Below are 26,599 nucleotides of genomic sequence, written 5' to 3'. Positions count from 1 at the left end.
AAAAATAAGTGCGATTAAAATGCGTTAATTTTTGTGTAATTAATTAATCTTAATTAACGCGTTAAAGTCCCGGCCCTACTACAAACATGTAAAAGAAAAGAAGGAAAAGAGAGAGGGTTTTGTTTTCTGACACTTTGTGAGTCTCCTTACACACCGGGACACATATGTATGTATAAAAGACATCATAAAGTGCATTCTGCATGATAGGAGAGCTTTAAAGTTTCAGGATATTTAAATAAACAAACAATAAACAAACAATCATCCAGTCAACCAAAGATCTCAGAGCTAATTGTCACACTACTAACCTCCACATACACCAGGTGCCTTAATACCATAAACCACACCCACAACTATTGGTAACGATAAATTACCAATGTGTGTGTGGTTTTATAAATAATAAATAAACATATAAACAGGGGCTAACTCAGCATTTTGGCTCCTACAGGTACGTTCACCTGTACCCTGAAAAGCAGCATCAGGAGGCCCAGACGATGCCGTCGTACGCTGGAGGACGGAGATGTTTCGCAGACGGCCTGAAACTCGGGAACGTTTCCCTCCGGATCAGAAACCTGAAGCTCTCTGATGACGGGAGATACAGATGTATCATCCCACACCTGCCGTTAGATACCACCATAAAGCTGGAAGTCTTTGGTACGTTTGCACTTTTTTCTTTTTCAAAGAGTCCGACTCTCTATATCAGGAGTGGCCAACCCGCGGCTCTCGAGCCGCATGCGGCTCTTTGCCTAGTTTCATGCGGCTCTTCAGTTCATATCGAATTGTATATGTGTGAGTTTGGGGGAGAGACACTGACTCCTGACTAGTGTTGCAACGGTGTACCGATACTTGAAGGGTACCGCGATACCCTGCCGTTAAAAACGTTACGATTCCTCCGTTTCATTAGTATCGGTACTTTAAGAATGACGGGGGAAAGTACTCCGGTGAGAAAGCGCCGTTTTAATAAGAGCCGTGTGTGTTCAGCGCTCTGCTTGCACTCCCTGCACTGCAGCCGTGCCTGCAGTCCCTCCCCTCTCAAACACGCTCTAAGTCCCTCCCCTCTCAAGCACGCTCTAAGTCCCTCCCCTCTCTCGTGCACGCGCTAGCTGCCAGAGCATGTGAGAAAACGAGAAGCATGGCTGCAAGTGGGAGTGCAACTGCCGCTGTGCTCGGCTTGTTGACAAAAAAGACGCCGGAAGCGAAATTTGGAAGTATTTAAATTTTGAGCTATATCTCTGACAGTGAGGGCAAGCCTACGGACACCACGAGGCCTGTCTGTAAGAAATGTATTAATTTTATTTAATACGAATTCTTGTCATTTATTTTATTTATTGTTCTCATTGTTTAAAAGTTTGTGTTATGGTTCTGGTGTGAACTAAAGCACAATAATTACATTTAATACTGTTTCCCTTTTTTTAAGAAAAGTATCGAAAAAGAATCGGAATCGCAATTCTTGACTTGGTATCGAAACCAAAATGTTGGTATCGTGACAACACTAGCTACTCCTGACAGTTAACCTGATATTTAGTAGGTCTGTTAAGTATTGAATGCTGATCATTCTGACGTAATTTGGCCGGTCAAAGTAGTTTGGACTCGGATAAAATCGCTCCGTTACTTTCGACCCGTGTTACTTTTGTCCCGGCTCTCCCTACTTGTGTGTGGCTTGTATGAGAGGATGAATGACAGCGCGTCTAATTTTGATGTGGCCCAAGAGCCAATCACAATAATACCTGCGATGCAGTGAACCAATTTGAGGGGGGGGGGGGGGGAAACCTATCGTTGACTAAACACTATCCAGTGTTTCCCCTACCATTGTCTTGGAGGGGTGCTGCGCCCCGCCAACAGAGCCCCGCGCCCCCCCCTGAAATTCAAGGTGTTTAAAAAATATATATAATTTTTTTTAAATATAAATATATAGCACCAAATTGCAAATAATCTATAACTACTGTCACTTTTCACATTGAACATGTGCTCTTTTATTAAATAAACTAAACGCTTTCATCTTAAGTTGTGAGTTTAGTGTTTTTGACCCTAAGAAACACTGATGCATTAATCAATAACAATAATCCACAGCTCCTCTCTCTGCTCCAGAGGATTTAAAAATATATATCCCAATGCCACAAAAATGCATCAGTGACGTGGTTGAAATCTTGTCTCCAGAAAACAAAAAACTGAAACAAGCGGTATCAGTGACTGTGTGTTTGATGTGGCTCTTTGCAGTAACATAGAACAAATGTGGCTCTTAACCTCTGACTGGTTGGCCACCCCTGCTCTATATACTCACTTTTTTGTTTTTTTCAGCTCTTTAACCTGTTAAACCCGGAAGCCCCCTGTGTCTCAGGGCTTCTTAAAATGTAATAAACTATGAATATGTCATACTCACTTAACGGGAAGAAACTCAGCTAACTGATGATATGATCCAGTTTTACCGAAACAAAACACAAGTCTCAGAAGAAGTGTCTAAATGAGCCCGGAGCGGAAAATGCTAACGAACTTAGCACAGAACTCAAGGTGTAAATACTTTATTACTTATCGGATCTGCACAAACAAGACATCAGCTAGCAAGCTGAGATTCCACAGATTCTAGAGGTATAAGTATCATCACTGAGCGGCATGGGAAGCAAACCCAGACATCACACAACGTAGCTTTCGGTAGCAAAAAACAGAAAATAGTCTTACCTTAGCTGTTGCTCTGGTCTAAACTGGTCTGCAATGGCATTAAAACGATAAAAACGCTGCTGAAGGTTAATCCACAGGTTAATCCAATGTGTCTGTCACTTTGAAATTATTACTGATCATCCATCTTCATATTTATGGAAAAAACTGAGTTTTCATATATAGCTGCTATAATAGCTACCAGAGTGTATGACAGCTTCCGGTTTTGGGCATTCTGGCTGCGCAGCACTCACACACCAATGGGTAATGTTTAGATGGATTTTAGGAACTTCCCCCTCGATTCTAGTGGCTCTTGCGGTTAAAAAGATATGCCAATCATCAAAATATACTGAGGGAGCCAGAGATATGGAAAATCCACCCAAATGACCCCAGAAATGTTTCTTTTTGCTAAATCTCTCTAAAAAGGTCAAATGTCACTTCTTTTGTATCAATCTTGATACAGGGTACTTATTATATGTTATAGTTTGGATTCCTAAAGCTTTTAGTCTCCGATCCCATCATTCAACGGTGGTTTTCACTATAAGTAAACTTTTTTTTTTTTTGGACGGACACAATAATTTGATGAGTCTGAATACCAACAGAAGAATATTGCAGGGGATTTTGGCAAAAATGTTTGGGCCGCTACCCGCACGGTTAGCTGTGTTGCTCATTCCACGAATGCACGATCCTTACAAGTTGTACCCTCGTTGTAAAGGTGACTAATCAGGCTTTCCAACGATATAAAATACTATAGCAATTGGTATTATTAAAGAGGAGGAATAATCGACCGAAATAACGTTTCCGATTTTTAGGAGTTGATATAACATCTATTACAAGGTTCAAGGTTCTTTATTTAGTCGTTCGAACATAGCTACAGTGTAGTTATGCCGATGAAAATCTTGTGTCACAGGCTTCTCCAACAGAGCAACACAAAATATAGTGCAAGTAAATAGTAAATACCAAAAGAAAAATTGTTTAAAAAAGTGAAATAGTGAAATAAGAATCTATATGCAAGTTATTGGAATGATATATTAGATAATAGATAAATAATGACTAAGTAGGATGTTATGAAATAGTTTCAGCAGTTCAGGTGTTTAACCAACACATCCTCACTCCCAGGTCGGCCTATGTTGACGTTATGTCAAGTCCCCTGTGTCGGCTTTTTCCAACACAAGAGGGGCGGGCCCTTAGCGTACATTTTCAACTTTCCGGGATGTCCAGAGGTCCATAGATCACTTAATCGCACAATGGCATGTCCATTAATACAGATTTCAGTATTCTGAGCCCCTACTCTCCCCATAACTGACGGCAACAAAAGTTGAAATAAAAAACAATAAGTGTGGCTTGATATTGAGTTAGAAAAAGGTTGATACACGCTGTGAGAATGGATCTGCGGGTAGCATTCACTCGCGATCTCAAGTCGTCTACAACATACGTTTAGGGAGCTATATAGAAGCCTATGGACATCCCGGAAAGTTGAAAATGTACGCTAAGGGCCCCCCCTTTGCGTTGGAAAAAGCCGACACAGGGCACTTGACATAACGTCACATAGGCCGACCTGGGAGTGAGGATGTGTTGGTTTAACAGTCTTATGTCCTGTGGGATGAAACTGTCCCTGAGTCTGGTGGTTCTTGTCCGAATGCTGCGGTACCGCCTGCCAGACGGCAGCAGACAGAACAGTTTGTGGCTGGGGTGATGGGGGTCTTTTGTAATCCTGAGAGCTTTCTTCCTGAGCCGCTGGGAGTGCAGCTCCTCCATGGATGGCAGCTCCGTCCTGGTGATGTTTTGTTTTCACCACCCTCTGTAAAGCCTTACGGTGCAGCTGCCGTACCAGGCCGTGATGCAGCCAGTCAGGATGCTCTCTATGGTGCACCTGTAGAAGTTGCAGAGTATCCTGGAGTCTATGTTGATTACGTCATTCGTGTTTTTGGTCGACTAAAAGATGCAAACTTGTCCACATTCTTCAAGCCCTTGCACACACCGTGTAGCAAATGTGTTATCCAGCATGGTTTGTACATATGTTTAATGATAATTCATTATAATGAACAACTGTTGCTTTTTCAGAACCGATCTCTGATGACACTTTGACGACCACACAGTTTCCAGGAAATCTCCAAACTCCAGATCCAAAAAATGAGACTGATGTCAAAGGTAAGAAGGAGAGAACAAAGTGAAGAGTTTCAAGACGGTCTGTTGTGTGGCAGTTACTGAAGACGTTGTCTCTTTGGGTTTTAGTTGGTCAGCACAATTGGAGCTCGTGGGTCGTGGTTCTGTCAATCTGCATCTTAGTGGTCGTGGCTGTTGGAGCTGGTGGATGTTTCTTGAAAAATAAATATCAGAGACGACATGTAAGTCAGAAGGAAACATGTGTTGCTGCTTCTTGAGTGTATTCTGACAGAACGTCTCTAGAGGGAGACAGTTTAATAATTATTATTATTTACATTTCTCTTTTCCCTCCAGCTGCCGTGCTGCAGCGTCCCAGAAACCGAACCACCTCCTTCCTCCCCTGCTCCATATGTGGGGATAAAAGCATCAGATGTGGATTCAGACCTGCAGCACGTCAGGACACAAGTGGACCGACCGGGGGGAAACAACATCTTGAAACGCAAAGCATTACTGAAAGGACTTTATCTTTTCTACTTGTTCCAGATGAGGACCGAGCGTATTGGGCCAATAACACGTCTTTACCTGGCTCCAAAATGGTGGGTTGAGCTTAGGGCTGTGCGATTATGGCAAAAATCATAATCACGATTATTTGGTCAATAATTGATATCACGATTATTTTGACGATTATTCATTGACCATTTATTGAACTTTAAAACAAATAATATTTTACCAATAAACAAGATCAACAAATATGTTGGAGCGCACTTCCAAAACCATACTAAACATATATTAATATGATAAATAAAAATAAATTAGACCAAAATAAATTAAATCAAATATGTTGCAGTGCACTGTCACAACCTACTGAAAACTCCTTAACATATAGCCAACATTTTGGTAAAACATATTCAACATATTCCACTCAGTTAAACGTTGAAGGCTGGCCCACCGTCATGGTCCAGAAGTAACAGGAAATAAATGTTGAACTACAATTTAAGACCAAATAAAAATGTTTAGACCACCATGGCAAATGCTGGTAGGGCTGCTCATGTCTTAAATACCAGCCTGTTTACATGGTCTGGTTTCAGAGATGAGCGCAGGCAGGTGACGATATTGCAACCTGCACTGAAGACCCTCTCTGAAGAGGAACTTGTGGCAGTGCTGCCACATATGACACAGGAAAAAAAGAAAAGACTCTGAAGAACCCTTTCTTTGCCATTATATAAAAATAGTGTTGCTACAAAAGTATAAATTAGGCTTACTAATAAGACAACTCAGATCTGAAGCTACACAGTAATCTGCTGCAGCAAAAGTGCAATAAAAAAGACAACATTCATAGAATCAAACCCATTTTTTGTTTCATTTTATTAGAGTATAAAAAGAAATGCCTTTAAAATAGGATGCAAGCAACACTAGTTTCTGAACTGATAGACTATAATCAATTTAAACAGAACAGATCTTAATGTTTGCATTCTTATACCATTTTGTACAATAATTATCATGAATAAATTCAAACAAACTAAAACTTACAGCAGATTAATAACAGTATCTAAATTGAGTTTTTATATATCAAAAACCTGTTGAAATGCTGCTGTTATTTTTACTGTCCCACAAAAGCGCGTCGCAGCCTCCAGGAAAGCTTCTTTCATAACTTCGCCGTCTTTGAAAGACTTCATGTGTTTTAGAACGTGCCTGACACGATAAGATGCTCTGGTAGCAGCCTTGCTCTTGTTGTTGGGCCTGGTGGAAATGGACTGCTGTGCATTTAGCTGTGCTCTCAGGCCCCTCCCCTTTTGGAGCGTAGGGCAGAATTGAGGGAATTCCGTCTCGTAGCGTTTGTGCACATGTTTTCAAATGCCGCTCCTAAATTACCCTTCTTCGATAAAGCCACGCTCGCATTGCAGATGAGACAGATGGACTTTGAATTGGAATAGATACAAAAATAATGATCCTCCCACTCGGAGTGAAAATTATATATTTTGGGCTTTTTTGCTGCTGCCATAATTGCGGTCTTGTGTGTGTGTGGACTGTCACTCCTGTTGACCATCCATGCTGTTGACACGGACAACGTCAGCGAACTAGTGCACTGCTCACCAGCCACGCCCGGACACATGGGGTGAGGCCGGCCAATCACAAAGCTTTGATGCGTTCAAGTGCATTATTCTGGCACGGGAACATTATGTTACAGGACATTAACGATAAAACAGAATATTGTTGTTCTATTTTTAGACACATCTCGCGATCGACTGGGAATTTCCCCGCGACCCTTCTTTTTAACTAGTTGCTGCTCTTGTTCTGACATCTTCGCTTGCGCTGACAACAATGTCACTCCCACGTGGCCGAGTGGGCTTTTAGGGAGGGGCGAAAGCGCACCCAGCAAAATAATCGTATTTTGTCAATTATGCTGTTTTCATAATCGTCGCAAACCATAATCGTAATCGCGATTAAAATACGATTAATTGCACAGCCCTAGTTGAGCTCCTCGTCAATATCAGGACGGCAGAAAGTATTCTGTATCGTAGCATTTAGTTTAGAGTTTGTATCTTCATACCAAGTGTTGAGCACAAAACAAAACAACTAGCACAAACAGATAGTGAAAACAAAGCGGCAATGCTATAGGAGTAACGGTACGTCCACAACGCAGCGTTGCCTGCTTCAGCGGAGACCCGTCCCATTCACTTGAATGGGGTGACGTCACGCGTTGCCGAACTGCATTGTGGTTCCGTTGCTCGCTTCAAAAGTTTGAGAAAAGTTCAACTTTTGAAGCGTCGACAGAAGCGCCAGCCAATCTAATCATATGCCAGAACAAGCTCTAGCCAATCAAACCGCGTGCTTGTGTGTCCGGGGCGGGAGATTAATGTGATTGGTTGTTGTGTCGCACGCCCACCGGCAAGCTTCAACGCGACGGAACCGTGTACTCTTGGACTCATTTTGTTTTCTTTGTACCGTTTCTGTTTCTGATTTGATGTAAAGCGTCTTTTGGCATTAGGAAAAGCGCTATCAAAGTCCAATGTATTATTATTATTATTGTACTTTTTCTTATCACAGTAAATATAGCGTGTGTGTGCATTGAGGGCTTTGATACCCCACAGATTGATCTCTAAAAACTAACTAACTGACGGTGATCTACCAGCACTCGAAAGATGTTCGTCTCTATCCTCACTAACGGGATCCAACTAGCCGTTACTTGAATTACAGTTTTCTGACGTTAGCTAACTAGCCACGTTAGCTCAGTTACTCTCCTACACTGTAAACATCAGCAATAAGGTGGGCAAAGTGCCCCCCCCCCCCCCCCCCATGTATGAATGAATGTGCGTATGCAAATGCTTACTTGCTTTAATTTAAATGAAGTTTAACCTTACATATCTGCGGAATGTTTACTCGTTTAGCTAGAAGGAACTGAGGGTACATTTAGTGGTTAAATACATATTTTCATTTACACAAGATATGTATTTGTAATGTCGTGTTTATGTGACAAACTCTGACTCAAAATGTCCATCATGCCGTAACAAGTGCATGATGGACGTCGCTCAGGAACTAAGCAGAAGACCAAATATCTCCAACACTGTCAGTGTCTTATTTTGTAAAATGATGTAAATTTAATAAAAATGTTTTGTTTTTTTTCTCCCACCGTGTGAGTGCCTATTTCAAAAAGTGTTAAAAGTATAAATTAATATGATCATTTAGTCTTGTCTTCCCTCTGCTCCATGTTCGGTCGTCTTCTTCCATGTTCCTCCATGTTTGTCCCTGTTGGTTTTTTTCTTGTTTTTTTCTTGTCCACAGCTTTTGTTAATTAAAGCTTGCTTGTTGTTGTACCTTGTACCCCCTTCTCCTCATTCTGCATTTGGGTCCTGATTTTCCCCAACCCTGACAATATTGTACTTTAGTAAAAGTAAAAGTACTCAGATCTAGTACTTGAATAAAAGTAGAAGTACCCAGATATTGTACTTGAGTAAAGCACCAGAGTGTATGTGCAGGGGCGGTTCTAGGGGGGGCCAGTGACCCCCTAACACTGACCTGTGGCCCCCCTAAAAATGAAAAATGTATGATTTATTGAATGACTGAATAGGCGGAACTAACGTTATTCGTCATTCTAGTCAGACCCATTAGAGCGGTGCACTCACTTTCACTCTCCGGCTGAAGCGCGCGAAAAAACAAACACTTTTCATCTCGGATCATCAGAGCCTGTTGCATCCAAGAAAGACTGATTGAAACCTACGTTTCGAGAGACTACCACGATAATTGAAGGTGAGTTAAACTATTGTATCCGTGTAATTGTAGATGTAAAGTAGAGATGTAACTGTTCATTGCCTTTATTTTTATATAAATATGGTGTTCGTGCAAAACATTGCACTATAACTTAAGCTGAAGCTAACAGTAATAACTATAAGATCTATCTGAAATAAATAAGTGCACTGAAACAAATACCAATAACTGTATTGCATTGTTTTCTTATACGCAATTCCTTCATACTGTCTAGTTCTCTTTTTCGTCCTGCATTTATTGTGCCCCCCCTCAGAAAATAACTGGCCCCCCAGTGGCCCCCCCCAGTCAAATTGATCTAGAACTGCCACTGTGTAGGAGTACTCAACGTGTACTTAAGTACTTTGAGGAAATGTAACTTCCCACCTCTGCCTGTGATCCTGCTGAACTTGAATGCATCTTTTAGGCAAAAATGAAATGTCTTCCTATATTTGCTTTAATCGGAGCTGGAGTTGAAGGTGGTGTGACATGTTTTCTTTAAGAAATGGTCAGCCAATATTTACATTCAACTTCACCTTAAACCATGGGTCGGCAACAGGCGGCCCGCGGGCCATTGTTGGCCCGCCAGCGTAATAATATTTGGCCCGTAATTTTTCAGAATCAAAAATAAAATATTATTTTGAGATTTTTTTTTTTTTTTTTTTTTTACAACATAGGACCACAGTCGCACATCAGGGTTTCCGTTAGCCGCCGATCGATCGGGCCGCCGGTCATTATCGGCCGATATTCACTCTTAATAGTTTGATCGGGTGCTCTCTATAAAGGCCGATCAGGAGAGCTGGATCTGATCGATATGGACATAAACGCGAGTGAAGTATAACCGGACCCGAGAGAGAGATCAGATCAGCTGCTGAGTCTGACGGAGACAGGCAGCCTCTGCATAATCTGAAGCCCCGCCCACTGTTTAGCGAGCTGCTTGAGAAACTGACGGGCTGTCAGGAGAGAGAGGGAGGGAGAGGGGAAAAGAGAGCATCCGTTTCTCCCGTGTTATTATTCAAAGTTAATGTACACTTTTGAATAATGTACGTCTTCATCTACAAGTAGTTTGTTTGAATGTAATACTTATGTTGTTTGTTGTTTGTGGAATCATTTATTGAAAAATTAATCTGAACTTTTCGATCTGTAAACGATTATAAACTGAAGCAATATAAAAATGAGCCCCGTGAACTGAGTTTTAAACATCAGCAGATTACCTGCTAACGGAAACTCTGCTACACACATTCTTATTATTATTGAAACATGACCGTGAGTTTCAAATTTTGTCCGGTAAAATAAATTCTGTCCCGACATATCCGCTTACATTCATAATGTCAGCGGAGGGAGGGGAAGCGGCGCTGTGGAAGAGCAGGGTGGGAGGGAGAGCTGTCATCTTCCCTTTACAAGCTTCAAACATGTATTTATCGGGTGATTTTGGAAATACCAAGACTTTGTTTATTTAAAATCAAACAAAACACCCGAACCCCCGAAAAACTATTTTTTTTACGCAAATCCACGTTTATTTTGAAATGAGCCGTTGCGACTTTCGACTGATTTCGATTAGAGCGGGGTCACATATGGCAAATGTGTGGTTGTGGGGAACCAGGTCAATTAAAGTACTTATTTAACTATTAAATACATTGAGTTTGAGTAAAATACTTGGTTACTGATTAATTTAGGTTATAATATATTAAATTGCAAAGCAAAACTGATGTAATTGATTTATTTTGTCCTTTGTATTTTTTAAAGGTTTTCAACCTGAAAGAATCCTAATGTGTCCTTGAAAAGTTGAAATAAAGAAAAGGAAAAAGGATTCCAGTTGTCCATGCGTCCTCTGTTGCCCCTCAAGCCTCTCAAATGTGGGCAAACACTCAAATAAATGCCAAAAACCCAGAGAACTTGACAATACTTATCAGAATAATAATAATAACACTGCTACCTAGTTAATAACTCTACTTTACTCAGTGGAGGCTCGTCCATTGAGGAAAGGGAGGACCATCCTCCCTACAATTTCAGAGAAAAATAAACTTTGAAGAGAACAATTAATAGGCAACACCTCAATTTAAAAGATAAGTCTGTTAAAATACAGATAATAGCCCTGGCTTTGGGACTGAAATGGGGCTAGAGAGGACGAGCCTCCCTTTGGGCGGGTCTAGCCAGAGGCTCTGGATTGGTATCATCAGTGAACCAATCAGCGGATCTGACTGCGCATCAGAGTGTTGATGGAGGGTCATCAGCGATAGAGTTTTTTCTGACCGGGGAACAGGGGCGCTGCGCCCTCTTACCAAAATCAATTCCTTGAATTAGGCTTTGATTATGTTCTGGCCCGCCATCTTGCGGCTCAGCAAAAAATTGGCCCAAGGCCAAACTTACTTGCGACACCCTCTATCCTTAGACCCTCTATCCTTAGACCCTCACATCGTACAAGGAAAAACTTCCAGAGAAAACCCACAGTTTAAAGGGGAAAATGGGAGAAACCTCAGGGAGAGCAACAGAGGAGGGATCCCTCTCCCAGGACGGACAGACGTGCAATAGATGCCGTGTGTAAATCGAAGAGATAATACATTTTACAGCATATAGACCGAATGTTAGGAAATGCATGTGTCTGTAATAAGAAGGTGAATCCACGAGGATGTCAGCTACAATCCTGTGGAAGCCATCAGGGAAGCAGCATGACGAGACCCAAGGCAGGACCCGCAGAGACAGGTTCAGCCACGACCCGAAGTCCACGACTTAATCCAGAACTAAGGATAGAGGATCCAGGACTACAACAAGAGGATCAGCCTCGACTCCGGATCTCGGCGTAGATATAGATACAAAACAAGAAAACATTTGGCTGGGTAATGGGAACAAGAGAATACACAGACACAGACAGAGAGACGGAAGAACAAGCACTCCCTTAGAATAAGTTAAGGGCAAAGGGTAGCAAGTGGAGAGAGTAAGAAACATAGGTGGAGAGGCACACTCGGGGAACAAAGTCCCCACTGGAGCCTTAGTTGGAAATTGCTGAGAGATAGGGAGGTACGCTGTGTCTACGAATTGTAAACACTCCCCGGCCTGTCTAAGCCACTCTACAAACCCTTTCCCTCTAATAAACCTCGAGAGGTTAGAGAGGGAAAAGGGATAAAAGTTATTCTTGATAAGAGAAGCCTAAAAGGGCTTGAAACAAATAAAAGGAGTTTAAAATCTATTCTGAACTGAACTTGAAGCCAGTGCAGTGAAGCCAGAATTGGGGGTGATGTTGGTCACGCTTTTTGTGGCCAGTGAGAAGACGTGCAGCTGCATTCTGAACTAGCTGCAGGCGTCTAATTGACGCCTGGTCCATACCCACATACAGAGCATTGCAGTAATCCAGTCTCGAGGTAACAAAGGCGTTAATAACCCTTTCTAGGTCTTTAAAAGATAAAACGACTTGGTCTTGGCCAATAGTCGTATTTTAAAAAAGCAGGTCTTGACTACAGTGCTAACCTGCTTATCGAATTTAAAGGCGCTATTTTGAATGTTTTAGTTCTTTTGTGCAGAAAAGGCTGCGAAGAACAAGGAACTTCAAACTTCCTTCTTCCTGTATTAGATAGGTTTGTAATATGAGGACGGTGGTCCGTTTCATATTTGTTTGGCTCACAGAGTTCATGGTGCTGTAGTCTATTTGAAAATCACCTTTTAAACACAGGTAATTAACCAGAGCAAAGCGCACAGATGATCTATCTTTACCAAAAGTTGTTCTGTCTCCACCTGAGCACGCGTCTGGTGAAACCTGCAGTGCTTCTCAAAGTGTGGTCCACGGACCACTGGTGGTCCATGAGCGCCCCCTAGTGGTCCGTGAGTATATTGGTAAAATTTCACATTTGAAATAAATTAATTGATTTAAGTTTTTTCGCACTCTCGCGGGAATATCTCCGCAATGGAACGAGCTTACGTTTCACTTTGATTGCATGATATAGCCCAGATAAGCACCTTCATCACACATGTTGCCACTTGTTTGTACAATTTTCAGGCGATTTGTAAAAAACGATGTGTTTTTGGATATTTGTGGAGTAGGTGGTCCGCGAGTGTTTATTTATTGGTTAAGTGGTCCTTGGTATGAAAAAGTTTGAGAAACACTGCTGTAGAGGTTTTAATGGTCTGTTGCTGCTCCCTGCTGGAGGAAATGCTGATAACAAGTGTAACGTGATCAGTAGGAGAGAGGCAGGAAGTCACTTTGCAGATAACCAGTTCAATGTGATTCCACACCTTTTTATAATCACGATACATAAACCTGTCTCTTTGTATTGATCCTAAATGGAAAAAGCTAACTTTCCTCTTATATACAGATATTGAATATATTTGTAGTATTGATTATTTTAACTTGATTAAAATGAACTTTTCACCTGAGCCTAGACAAATAAGAAGTGTTTCATTTAGAGTACTTTATTGTGGGAAAGTGAAACGAGACAAGATTCACTTTATTCCAATATTGGACATTTGTTGAAAAGTTGTAAGGCTGGCATTACTTACCCTTTGTATTGAAGAGGGTATTATTTAATCTTTACTTCGTGTATGTATCCATCATTATCTGCTTTAGATCTTCCTCGTTACCGGTCATGTATTTAGAAATGAAACAAGACAAAAGAGAACTCTACTGAAACCTGACTCCTCCTCACCTGAGGGGTTGTTTGACTGCGCACTTCTCCATTACGGATTCATTATAAACTACATTATAATAAAACTCTCTTGAATCTAATGAGTTGCATCTTTGTTGCTTTATTTATCCAACGTATGTTCTCGTTGGAAAAACCAGTGTCAAAGCACCGTCGCTCCTTCAAAATAAAACACTTTAAGAGCGAAGTTACATCTCTTACTGGTGATGACAAACTGCAGGATGGACGGTGTCAGGTATTTCTGTTTTCTTAACAAATTCACAATGTTCATGATGATTATGTTTGATGCACTCCCGTTTTTAAAATGTTAAAAAGTTCACGGGACTCCAGGTACAGGTGTTGCCCTACGACTGCGCATGCGCCAGTTGCTTCTTGATTTACTGTGTTGGTGCTCAGTCGCGCTGTTTCTTTACAACAATATTTGCAAATCTTTCGCTCCTTATGGTCTTCTTCGTGTCTAGCTGGATTCTTCCTCTCCTGATCTGGGCTCTTGTTCTCCCGGTGGTCGTCGCAACGGAGCAGATTCAAGGTAACCAATGTTTGTGAAACTCTGAAGTTATTTCATCTTTTTCTCATTGGGAAAATGCTATTAACGGCTTTAGTAGGCTACGTTTATTGTAGTGGAAATAGGTTTGACAAATTACTTTATATGTAGTTTAGTCGACAGAAATGTACACCTGATTCCTACTTCCTCATAGTTTAGTGGGACTGGGAATAATCAGATCACACTTTCAGAGAATATAAAAGGAATTATTATTGTGCAGATTTTTCATTACTTCTTAAAAATGGATGTCATATCGGCCACTTTTTTCATTTGATGTCCTTATAACATCGTCTTTGTTAGAAAGGTTAGCAGAAAACCTTGTAGGCCTCACCTGGAGGAATCTCCCTGTCACTCCTTGTCTGTGCGCACATCACACACCAAAATATGCACCACACACCGATCAGCCTGTCCCACATTTCCTCAACAGGAAACACTTCATTATAATTACTTTATAGTATCTACATATATATGTCGGTATAAGTATGAAGTTATTTATATGTAAATGAAAAGGCAACCACATTTGTATTTGATAAACATTATATTGGAAATATGACTTTTTGTTTTATTTTCACAATTTCCTTTATATTTCTTTCTTTATGATGTTCATACTGACGAGGATTGGGGCCATGTAAGACATTTTTGGGGGGATGTGACCGAAAAGAAAATTGAATTCTGACTTTAATCAGATATAATTTTCAGAAAAAAAGAAATGTATATATTTCGAAACAGAGGGCTTCATCATATATCTTTGCATGGGGCCTCATGTTGGCCAGGGACGGCCCTGCATTTGGTCATTTGTTGTTGATCTGGGTGTTCACACGTCACAGAACCCAGGAAGCAAACAATGGAAAAGAGAAATGTCCAACGAGGCGTTCTGGGACAGCACAGACAGGTCTTCTCTGTGTTAGAGTTTTACTCGCTACAGGGTGTGTACTTTGAGGGTTTTGACTCTGCAGACTGTTTACATGCAGAAAAACCTTCATAACACACAAGGGACGGGTAACAACCAGAAAAGCATGTCAAGGGACCTTTATATTTCTCCCTATATTTTCACAGGTCGACCTCAGCCTGAAAACTCAGGTTCCTCTGAGCCAATCAGGGCTCCTCTGGGTGGTGATGTCATCCTGCCGTGTGTTGTGCAGCCTCAGATCAATATGGAGGATTTGACGGTGATGTGGTGGAGGCCCGAAATCCTTGTGGACCCAAACTGGTACTGTGGCGGCTAGATTACCATTCAATTACGCTTCCTCATGACGTGTATAAATACTAAAAGTCCGTACTAAAGTTAAAGGTCTCCTATTATACTATTTGTAAGCATATATTATAGGTCTCAGATAAATACAAAACATGTCTACAAAGTGTTTTGCTCAAAATACCAAACAGATCACCCATTCTAGCCTCATCCCCCTCTATTTTCAGCCCTGTTACTAAAGTCAGAGTAAGCTGACTTACTCAAAGTCAGCTTTATTTTCAAAATTACTACATGTGTTATACATCCAGAAATCTCGAGGATACCGTTTTCCACAGTCCCACAGTGTGACATATATACATAAAACGGGCCTAGATAACCGGGGGTATACAGTTTAAAATGTTAATAATATGTTTAAAATGTTCAAAGTACAGTTTCAGTGCAGTAGCAGGGCAGAAAGGTGACTGGTGCTGGAGGAGGGAAGGTTGTGTGTGGTGTGTGTGTGTGTGTGTGTGTGTGTGTGTGTGTGTGTGGTGTGTGGTGTGTGTGTGTGTGTGTGTGTGTGTGGTGTGTGGTGTGTGTGTGTGTGTGTGTGTGTGTGTGTGTGTGTGTTGTGTGTGTGTGTGTGTGTGTGTGTGTGTGGGTGTGTGTGTGGTGGTGTGTGTGTGTGTGTGTGTGTGTGGTGTGTGTCCAGGACCATTTGGGGCCGGGGGGGAAAGGTGGGAGGCAGGGTGGAGAGTTCAGGGGAGAGATGTCAGAGAGGGAGGGAGGAGAGAGAAGTTCAGCATCCTGACCGCCTGGTGGAGGAAGCTGTCCAGGATTTTTTTAATACAAACTAGGGCCGGGACTCGATTAAAAAAATTAATCTAATTAATTAGAGGCTTTGTAATTAATTAATCGAAATTAATCGCATTTTTAATCACATATAAATATTTGATCTGAGAACAGTGAGAAGCAATTTTTTCACATGGATTTTAGTATACCATTAGGCGCATTCCCTCCCACCAGCAGTACTTTTCCCACAAAGGTTCATGAGAACTTAGTTCATGGAGAACTCTTTGAACCTGGGGGTGGATTAGGCAAATGAAGCCGCTGACGTCACTTCTTCTTCTTCTGCTTTGGGTTTACTGGCAGGCCGCAAACCACTTCACGGCGTATACTGCCGCCCAAAGTCCCCGGCCGGAAGTCCCCGGAGTTGGGGAAGGCTTCAGTAGAAGCTGCTGGGAGTCCCCAGCAGCTTCTACTGAAGCCTTCCGAGTAAATCGCCAGAACGCCGACACCTCCTCATCTCCACCGCTCCCATGTTTTATTTTGTGTTGCCATAAGTTAGTCTCTCTGCGTTTCTGCGCTGGGCTAATGCTAATAATGCTAATGCGAGGATAATAAAATGGCGGCTTCACAAAACTTTTTGGGAGTTTTTACGGGGCGTGGTTTGCAATCCGCCCAGCCAATCAGAAATATAGCTCTTTTCTCACAAGAGAGCCGTACGAAAGTCCCTGCTCTCTAGCAGCTCTCTGCTCTCTAGCAGGACTTTCGTCGGGGTAAAAAGGTTCTCATGAACTAATTTTAGTACCGGCTCTTTTTGGTGCGAACGCGATAAAAGAGGCTAACGTCCACGCTAGCTGCTATATGTTTTGCATTGAGGTGATACTTGAGGGCTTGATGTGCTGCGGGTGATATGCGAATTCCTTTTTGCATAATTTGCACACAACCGTGCTCTTATCGACGCTTCCATCCGTCCGTTTTTTAAAACACATTTCCCACTGTTGTTCACTGTGGTTTGTTGTTGTCTGAAGTCATGAACGTTAGTTGGTGCTCCAGTATAATCGGTACGCCTGAAACTCATCCAGTGAGAAACGTTCCGCGGTGCAAAAATAAGTGCGATTAAAATGCGTTAATTTTTGTGTAATTAATTAATCTTAATTAACGCGTTAAAGTCCCGGCCCTACTACAAACATGTAAAAGAAAAGAAGGAAAAGAGAGAGGGTTTTGTTTTCTGACACTTTGTGAGTCTCCTTACACACCGGGACACATATGTATGTATAAAAGACATCATAAAGTGCATCTGCATGATAGGAGAGCTTTAAAGTTTCAGGATATTTAAATAAACAAACAATAAACAAACAATCATCCAGTCAACCAAAGATCTCAGAGCTAATTGTCACACTACTAACCTCCACATACACCAGGTGCCTTAATACCATAAACCACACCCACAACTATTGGTAACGATAAATTACCAATGTGTGTGTGGTTTTATAAATAATAAATAAACATATAAACAGGGGCTAACTCAGCATTTTGGCTCCTACAGGTACGTTCACCTGTACCCTGAAAAGCAGCATCAGGAGGCCCAGACGATGCCGTCGTACGCTGGGAGGACGGAGATGTTCGCAGACGGCCTGAAACTCGGGAACGTTTCCCTCCGGATCAGAAACCTGAAGCTCTCTGATGACGGGAGATACAGATGTATCATCCCACACCTGCCGTTAGATACCACCATAAAGCTGGAAGTCTTTGGTACGTTTGCACTTTTTTCTTTTTCAAAGAGTCCGACTCTCTATATCAGGAGTGGCCAACCCGCGGCTCTCGAGCCGCATGCGGCTCTTTGCCTAGTTTCATGCGGCTCTTCAGTTCATATCGAATTGTATATGTGTGAGTTTGGGGGAGAGACACTGACTCCTGACTAGTGTTGCACGGTGTACCGATACTTGAAGGGTACCGCGATACCCTGCCGTTAAAAACGTTACGATTCCTCCGTTTCATTAGTATCGGTACTTTAAGAATGACGGGGGAAAGTACTCCGGTGAGAAAGCGCCGTTTTAATAAGAGCCGTGTGTGTTCAGCGCTCTGCTTGCACTCCCTGCACTGCAGCCGTGCCTGCAGTCCCTCCCCTCTCAAACACGCTCTAAGTCCCTCCCCTCTCAAGCACGCTCTAAGTCCCTCCCCTCTCTCGTGCACGCGCTAGCTGCCAGAGCATGTGAGAAAACGAGAAGCATGGCTGCAAGTGGGAGTGCAACTGCCGCTGTGCTCGGCTTGTTGACAAAAAGACGCCGGAAGCGAAATTTGGAAGTATTTAAATTTTGAGCTATATCTCTGACAGTGAGGGCAAGCCTACGGACACCACGAGGCCTGTCTGTAAGAAATGTATTAATTTTATTTAATACGAATTCTTGTCATTTATTTTATTTATTGTTCTCATTGTTTAAAAGTTTGTGTTATGGTTCTGGTGTGAACTAAAGCACAATAATTACATTTAATACTGTTTCCCTTTTTTTAAGAAAAGTATCGAAAAAGAATCGGAATCGCAATTCTTGACTTGGTATCGAAACCAAAATGTTGGTATCGTGACAACACTAGCTACTCCTGACAGTTAACCTGATATTTAGTAGGTCTGTTAAGTATTGAATGCTGATCATTCTGACGTAATTTGGCCGGTCAAAGTAGTTTGGACTCGGATAAAATCGCTCCGTTACTTTCGACCCGTGTTACTTTTGTCCCGGCTCTCCCTACTTGTGTGTGGCTTGTATGAGAGGATGAATGACAGCGCGTCTAATTTTGATGTGGCCCAAGAGCCAATCACAATAATACCTGCGATGCAGTGAACCAATTTGAGGGGGGGGGGGGGGAAACCTATCGTTGACTAAACACTATCCAGTGTTTCCCCTACCATTGTCTTGGAGGGGTGCTGCGCCCCGCCAACAGAGCCCCGCGCCCCCCCCTGAAATTCAAGGTGTTTAAAAAATATATATAATTTTTTTTAAATATAAATATATAGCACCAAATTGCAAATAATCTATAACTACTGTCACTTTTCACATTGAACATGTGCTCTTTTATTAAATAAACTAAACGCTTTCATCTTAAGTTGTGAGTTTAGTGTTTTTGACCCTAAGAAACACTGATGCATTAATCAATAACAATAATCCACAGCTCCTCTCTCTGCTCCAGAGGATTTAAAAAATATATATCCCAATGCCACAAAAATGCATCAGTGACGTGGTTGAAATCTTGTCTCCAGAAAACAAAAAACTGAAACAAGCGGTATCAGTGACTGTGTGTTTGATGTGGCTCTTTGCAGTAACATAGAACAAATGTGGCTCTTAACCTCTGACTGGTTGGCCACCCCTGCTCTATATACTCACTTTTTTGTTTTTTTCAGCTCTTTAACCTGTTAAACCCGGAAGCCCCCTGTGTCTCAGGGCTTCTTAAAATGTAATAAACTATGAATATGTCATACTCACTTAACGGGAAGAAACTCAGCTAACTGATGATATGATCCAGTTTTACCGAAACAAAACACAAGTCTCAGAAGAAGTGTCTAAATGAGCCCGGAGCGGAAAATGCTAACGAACTTAGCACAGAACTCAAGGTGTAAATACTTTATTACTTATCGGATCTGCACAAACAAGACATCAGCTAGCAAGCTGAGATTCCACAGATTCTAGAGGTATAAGTATCATCACTGAGCGGCATGGGAAGCAAACCCAGACATCACACAACGTAGCTTTCGGTAGCAAAAACAGAAAATAGTCTTACCTTAGCTGTTGCTCTGGTCTAAACTGGTCTGCAATGGCATTAAAACGATAAAAACGCTGCTGAAGGTTAATCCACAGGTTAATCCAATGTGTCTGTCACTTTGAAATTATTACTGATCATCCATCTTCATATTTATGGAAAAAAACTGAGTTTTCATATATAGCTGCTATAATAGCTACCAGAGTGTATGACAGCTTCCGGTTTTGGGCATTCTGGCTGCGCAGCACTCACACACCAATGGGTAATGTTTAGATGGATTTTAGGAACTTCCCCTCGATTCTAGTGGCTCTTGCGGTTAAAAAGATATGCCAATCATCAAAATATACTGAGGGAGCCAGAGATATGGAAAATCCACCCAAATGACCCCAGAAATGTTTCTTTTTGCTAAATCTCTCTAAAAAGGTCAAATGTCACTTCTTTTGTATCAATCTTGATACAGGGTACTTATTATATGTTATAGTTTGGATTCCTAAAGCTTTTAGTCTCCGATCCCATCATTCAACGGTGGTTTTCACTATAAGTAAACTTTTTTTTTTTTTGGACGGACACAATAATTTGATGAGTCTGAATACCAACAGAAGAATATTGCAGGGGATTTTGGCAAAAATGTTTGGGCCGCTACCCGCACGGTTAGCTGTGTTGCTCATTCCACGAATGCACGATCCTTACAAGTTGTACCTCGTTGTAAAGGTGGACTAATCAGGCTTTCCAACGATATAAAATACTATAGCAATTGGTATTATTAAAGAGGAGGAATAATCGACCGAAATAACGTTTCCGATTTTTAGGAGTTGATATAACATCTATTACAAGGTTCAAGGTTCTTTATTTAGTCGTGTGAACATAGCTACAGTGTAGTTATGCCGATGAAAATCTTAGGTCACAGGCTTCTCCAAAAGAGCAACACACAAATATAGTGCAAGTAAATAGTAAATACCAAAAGAAAATTGTTTAAAAAAAGTGAAATAGTGAAATAAGAATCTATATGCAAGTTATTGGAATGATATATTAGATAATAGATAATAATGACTAAGTAGGATGTTATGAAATAGTTTCAGCAGTTCAGGTGTTTAACCAACACATCCTCACTCCCAGGTCGGCCTATGTTGACGTTATGTCAAGTCCCCTGTGTCGGCTTTTTCCAACACAAGAGGGGCGGGCCCTTAGCGTACATTTTCAACTTTCCGGGATGTCCAGAGGTCCATAGATCACTTAATCGCACAATGGCATGTCCATTAATACAGATTTCAGTATTCTGAGCCCCTACTCTCCCCATAACTGACGGCAACAAAAGTTGAAATAAAAACAATAAGTGTGGCTTGATATTGAGTTAGAAAAAGGTTGATACACGCTGTGAGAATGGATCTGCGGGTAGCATTCACTCGCGATCTCAAGTCGTCTACAACATACGTTTAGGGAGCTATATAGAAGCCTATGGACATCCCGGAAAGTTGAAAATGTACGCTAAGGGCCCCCCCTTTGCGTTGGAAAAAGCCGACACAGGGCACTTGACATAACGTCAACATAGGCCGACCTGGGAGTGAGGATGTGTTGGTTTAACAGTCTTATGGCCTGTGGGATGAAACTGTCCCTGAGTCTGGTGGTTCTTGTCCGAATGCTGCGGTACCGCCTGCCAGACGGCAGCAGACAGAACAGTTTGTGGCTGGGGTGATGGGGGTCTTTTGTAATCCTGAGAGCTTTCTTCCTGAGCCGCTGGGAGTGCAGCTCCTCCATGGATGGCAGCTCCGTCCTGGTGATGTTTTGTTTTCACCACCCTCTGTAAAGCCTTACGGTGCAGCTGCCGTACCAGGCCGTGATGCAGCCAGTCAGGATGCTCTCTATGGTGCACCTGTAGAAGTTGCAGAGTATCCTGGAGTCTATGTTGATTACGTCATTCGTGTTTTTGGTCGACTAAAAGATGCAAACTTGTCCACATTCTTCAAGCCCTTGCACACACCGTGTAGCAAATGTGTTATCCAGCATGGTTTGTACATATGTTTAATGATAATTCATTATAATGAACAACTGTTGCTTTTTCAGAACCGATCTCTGATGACACTTTGACGACCACACAGTTTCCAGGAAATCTCCAAACTCCAGATCCAAAAAATGAGACTGATGTCAAAGGTAAGAAGGAGAGAACAAAGTGAAGAGTTTCAAGACGGTCTGTTGTGTGGCAGTTACTGAAGACGTTGTCTCTTTGGGTTTTAGTTGGTCAGCACAATTGGAGCTCGTGGGTCGTGGTTCTGTCAATCTGCATCTTAGTGGTCGTGGCTGTTGGAGCTGGTGGATGTTTCTTGAAAAATAAATATCAGAGACGACATGTAAGTCAGAAGGAAACATGTGTTGCTGCTTCTTGAGTGTATTCTGACAGAACGTCTCTAGAGGGAGACAGTTTAATAATTATTATTATTTACATTTCTCTTCTCCCTCCAGCCGCCGGACTACAGGGTCTCAGGAACCAAATCACCTCCTTCCTCCCCTGGTCAATATGTGGGGATAAGAGCATCAGATGTGGGATTCAGACCTGCAGCACCTCTGGACACAAGTGGACCGACCGGGGAAACAACATCTTGAAACGCAAAGCATTACTGAAAGGACTTTATCTTTTCTACTTGTTCCAGATGAGGACCGAGCGTATTGGGCCAATAACACGTCTTTACCTGGCTCCAAAATGGTGGGTTGAGCTTAGGGCTGTGCGATTATGGCAAAAATCATAATCACGATTATTTGGTCAATAATTGATATCACGATTATTTTGACGATTATTCATTGACCATTTATTGAACTTTAAAACAAATAATATTTTACCAATAAACAAGATCAACAAATATGTTGGAGCGCACTTCCAAAACCATACTAAACATATATTAATATGATAAATAAAAATAAATTAGACCAAAATAAATTAAATCAAATATGTTGCAGTGCACTGTCACAACCTACTGAAAACTCCTTAACATATAGCCAACATTTTGGTAAAACATATTCAACATATTCCACTCAGTTAAACGTTGAAGGCTGGCCCACCGTCATGGTCCAGAAGTAACAGGAAATAAATGTTGAACTACAATTTAAGACCAAATAAAAATGTTTAGACCACCATGGCAAATGCTGGTAGGGCTGCTCATGTCTTAAATACCAGCCTGTTTACATGGTCTGGTTTCAGAGATGAGCGCAGGCAGGTGACGATATTGCAACCTACACTGAAGACCCTCTCTGAAGAGGAACTTGTGGCAGTGCTGCCACATATGACACAGGAAAAAAAGAAAAGACTCTGAAGAACCCTTTCTTTGCCATTATATAAAAATAGTGTTGCTACAAAAGTATAAATTAGGCTTACTAATAAGACAACTCAGATCTGAAGCTACACAGTAATCTGCTGCAGCAAAAGTGCAATAAAAAAGACAACATTCATAGAATCAAACCCATTTTTTGTTTCATTTTATTAGAGTATAAAAAGAAATGCCTTTAAAATAGGATGCAAGCAACACTAGTTTCTGAACTGATAGACTATAATCAATTTAAACAGAACAGATCTTAATGTTTGCATTCTTATACCATTTTGTACAATAATTATCATGAATAAATTCAAACAAACTAAAACTTACAGCAGATTAATAACAGTATCTAAATTGAGTTTTTATTATATCAAAAACCTGTTGAAATGCTGCTGTTATTTTTACTGTCCCACAAAAGCGCGTCGCAGCCTCCAGGAAAGCTTCTTTCATAACTTCGCCGTCTTTGAAAGACTTCATGTGTTTTAGAACGTGCCTGACACGATAAGATGCTCTGGTAGCAGCCTTGCTCTTGTTGTTGGGCCTGGTGGAAATGGACTGCTGTGCATTTAGCTGTGCTCTCAGGCCCCTCCCCTTTTGGAGCGTAGGGCAGAATTGAGGGAATTCCGTCTCGTAGCGTTTGTGCACTGTTTTCAAATGCCGCTCCTAAATTACCCTTCTTCGATAAAGCCACGCTCGCATTGCAGATGAGACAGATGGACTTTGAATTGGAATAGATACAAAAATAATGATCCTCCCACTCGGAGTGAAAATTATATATTTTGGGCTTTTTTGCTGCTGCCATAATTGCGGTCTTGTGTGTGTGTGGACTGTCACTCCTGTTGACCATCCATGCTGTTGACACGGACAACGTCAGCGAACTAGTGCACTGCTCACCAGCCACGCCCGGACACATGGGGTGAGGCCGGCCAATCACAAAGCTTTGATGCGTTCAAGTGCATTATTCTGGCACGGGAACATTATGTTACAGGACATTAACGATAAAACAGAATATTGTTGTTCTATTTTTAGACACATCTCGCGATCGACTGGGAATTTCCCCGCGACCCTTCTTTTTAACTAGTTGCTGCTCTTGTTCTGACATCTTCGCTTGCGCTGAACACATGTCACTCCCACGTGGCCGAGTGGGCTTTTAGGGAGGGGCGAAAGCGCACCCAGCAAAATAATCGTATTTTGTCAATTATGCTGTTTTCATAATCGTCGCAAACCATAATCGTAATCGCGATTAAAATACGATTAATTGCACAGCCCTAGTTGAGCTCCTCGTCAATATCAGGACGGCAGAAAGTATTCTGTATCGTAGCATTTAGTTTAGAGTTTGTATCTTCATACCAAGTGTTGAGCACAAAACAAAACAACTAGCACAAACAGATAGTGAAAACAAAGCGGCAATGCTATAGGAGTAACGGTACGTCCACAACGCAGCGTTGCCTGCTTCAGCGGAGACCCGTCCCATTCACTTTGAATGGGGTGACGTCACGCGTTGCCGAACTGCATTGTGGTTCCGTTGCTCGCTTCAAAAGTTTGAGAAAAGTTCAACTTTTGAAGCGTCGACAGAAGCGCCAGCCAATCTAATCATATGCCAGAACAAGCTCTAGCCAATCAAACCGCGTGCTTGTGTGTCCGGGGCGGGAGATTAATGTGATTGGTTGTTGGTCGCACGCCCACCGGCAAGCTTCAACGCGACGGAACCGTGTACTCTTGGACTCATTTTGTTTTCTTTGTACCGTTTCTGTTTCTGATTTGATGTAAAGCGTCTTTTGGCATTAGGAAAAGCGCTATCAAAGTCCAATGTATTATTATTATTATTGTACTTTTTCTTATCACAGTAAATATAGCGTGTGTGTGCATTGAGGGCTTTGATACCCCACAGATTGATCACTAAAAACTAACTAACTGACGGTGATCTACCAGCACTCGAAAGATGTTCGTCTCTATCTCACTAACGGGATCCAACTAGCCGTTACTTGAATTACAGTTTTCTGACGTTAGCTAACTAGCCACGTTAGCTCAGTTACTCTCCTACACTGTAAACATCAGCAATAAGGTGGGCAAAGTGCCCCCCCCCCCCCCCCCCATGTATGAATGAATGTGCGTATGCAAATGCTTACTTGCTTTAATTTAAATGAAGTTTAACCTTACATATCTGCGGAATGTTTACTCGTTTAGCTAGAAGGAACTGAGGGTACATTTAGTGGTTAAATACATATTTTCATTTACACAAGATATGTATTTGTAATGTCGTGTTTATGTGACAAACTCTGACTCAAAATGTCCATCATGCCGTAACAAGTGCATGATGGACGTCGCTCAGGAACTAAGCAGAAGACCAAATATCTCCAACACTGTCAGTGTCTTATTTTGTAAAATGATGTAAATTTAATAAAAATGTTTTGTTTTTTTTTCTCCCACCGTGTGAGTGCCTATTTCAAAAAGTGTTAAAAGTATAAATTAATATGATCATTTAGTCTTGTCCTTCCCTCTGCTCCATGTTCGGTCGTCTTCTTCCATGTTCCTCCATGTTTGTCCCTGTTGGTTTTTTCTTGTTTTTTTCTTGTCCACAGCTTTTGTTAATTAAAGCTTGCTTGTTGTTGTACCTTGTACCCCTTCTCCTCATTCTGCATTTGGGTCCTGATTTTCCCCAACCCTGACAATATTGTACTTTAGTAAAAGTAAAAGTACTCAGATCTAGTACTTGAATAAAAGTAGAAGTACCCAGATATTGTACTTGAGTAAAGCACCAGAGTGTATGTGCAGGGGCGGTTCTAGGGGGGGCCAGTGACCCCCTAACACTGACCTGTGGCCCCCCTAAAAATGAAAAATGTATGATTTATTGAATGACTGAATAGGCGGAACTAACGTTATTCGTCATTCTAGTCAGACCCATTAGAGCGGTGCACTCACTTTCACTCTCCGGCTGAAGCGCGCGAAAAACAAACACTTTTCATCTCGGATCATCAGAGCCTGTTGCATCCAAGAAAGACTGATTGAAACCTACGTTTCGAGAGACTACCACGATAATTGAAGGTGAGTTAAACTATTGTATCCGTGTAATTGTAGATGTAAAGTAGAGATGTAACTGTTCATTGCCTTTATTTTTATATAAATATGGTGTTCGTGCAAACATTGCACTATAACTTAAGCTGAAGCTAACAGTAATAACTATAAGATCTATCTGAAATAAATAAGTGCACTGAAACAAATACCAATAACTGTATTGCATTGTTTTCTTATACGCAATTCCTTCATACTGTCTAGTTCTCTTTTTCGTCCTGCATTTATTGTGCCCCCCTCAGAAAATAACTGGCCCCCCAGTGGCCCCCCCAGTCAAATTGATCTAGAACTGCCACTGTGTAGGAGTACTCAACGTGTACTTAAGTACTTGAGGAAATGTAAC

At 41.6% G+C, this 26,599-nt stretch overlaps 1 protein-coding gene and 1 long non-coding RNA gene across 2 annotated transcripts; both read left to right on the top strand.

Moving 5' to 3' along the window:
* The first annotated feature begins 522 nt into the window (after positions 1 to 522).
* On the top strand, positions 523 to 4,997 carry LOC117540627. The gene is made up of 3 exons (XR_004568194.1): positions 523 to 651; positions 4,714 to 4,800; positions 4,885 to 4,997. It is a non-coding gene; the product is annotated as an uncharacterized LOC117540627 (long non-coding RNA).
* Positions 4,998 to 14,021: 9,024 nt separating this feature from the next.
* On the top strand, positions 14,022 to 22,802 carry LOC117540670. Its single transcript, XM_034207438.1, has 6 exons — positions 14,022 to 14,160; positions 15,232 to 15,385; positions 17,679 to 17,884; positions 21,944 to 22,030; positions 22,115 to 22,227; positions 22,340 to 22,802. Exons 1-6 carry the CDS (start codon positions 14,073 to 14,075, stop codon positions 22,478 to 22,480), a joined length of 789 nt encoding a protein of 262 aa, XP_034063329.1. The 5' UTR covers positions 14,022 to 14,072; the 3' UTR covers positions 22,481 to 22,802.
* The last annotated feature ends 3,797 nt before the right edge of the window (positions 22,803 to 26,599 follow it).

This window comes from Gymnodraco acuticeps, unplaced genomic scaffold, assembly GCF_902827175.1.
Source record: "Gymnodraco acuticeps unplaced genomic scaffold, fGymAcu1.1, whole genome shotgun sequence".
Classification (NCBI taxonomy): Eukaryota; Metazoa; Chordata; class Actinopteri; order Perciformes; family Bathydraconidae; genus Gymnodraco; species Gymnodraco acuticeps.
The sequence above is the reverse complement of the archived record's forward strand: the minus strand, read 5'-3'. Positions and strand labels throughout refer to the sequence as shown.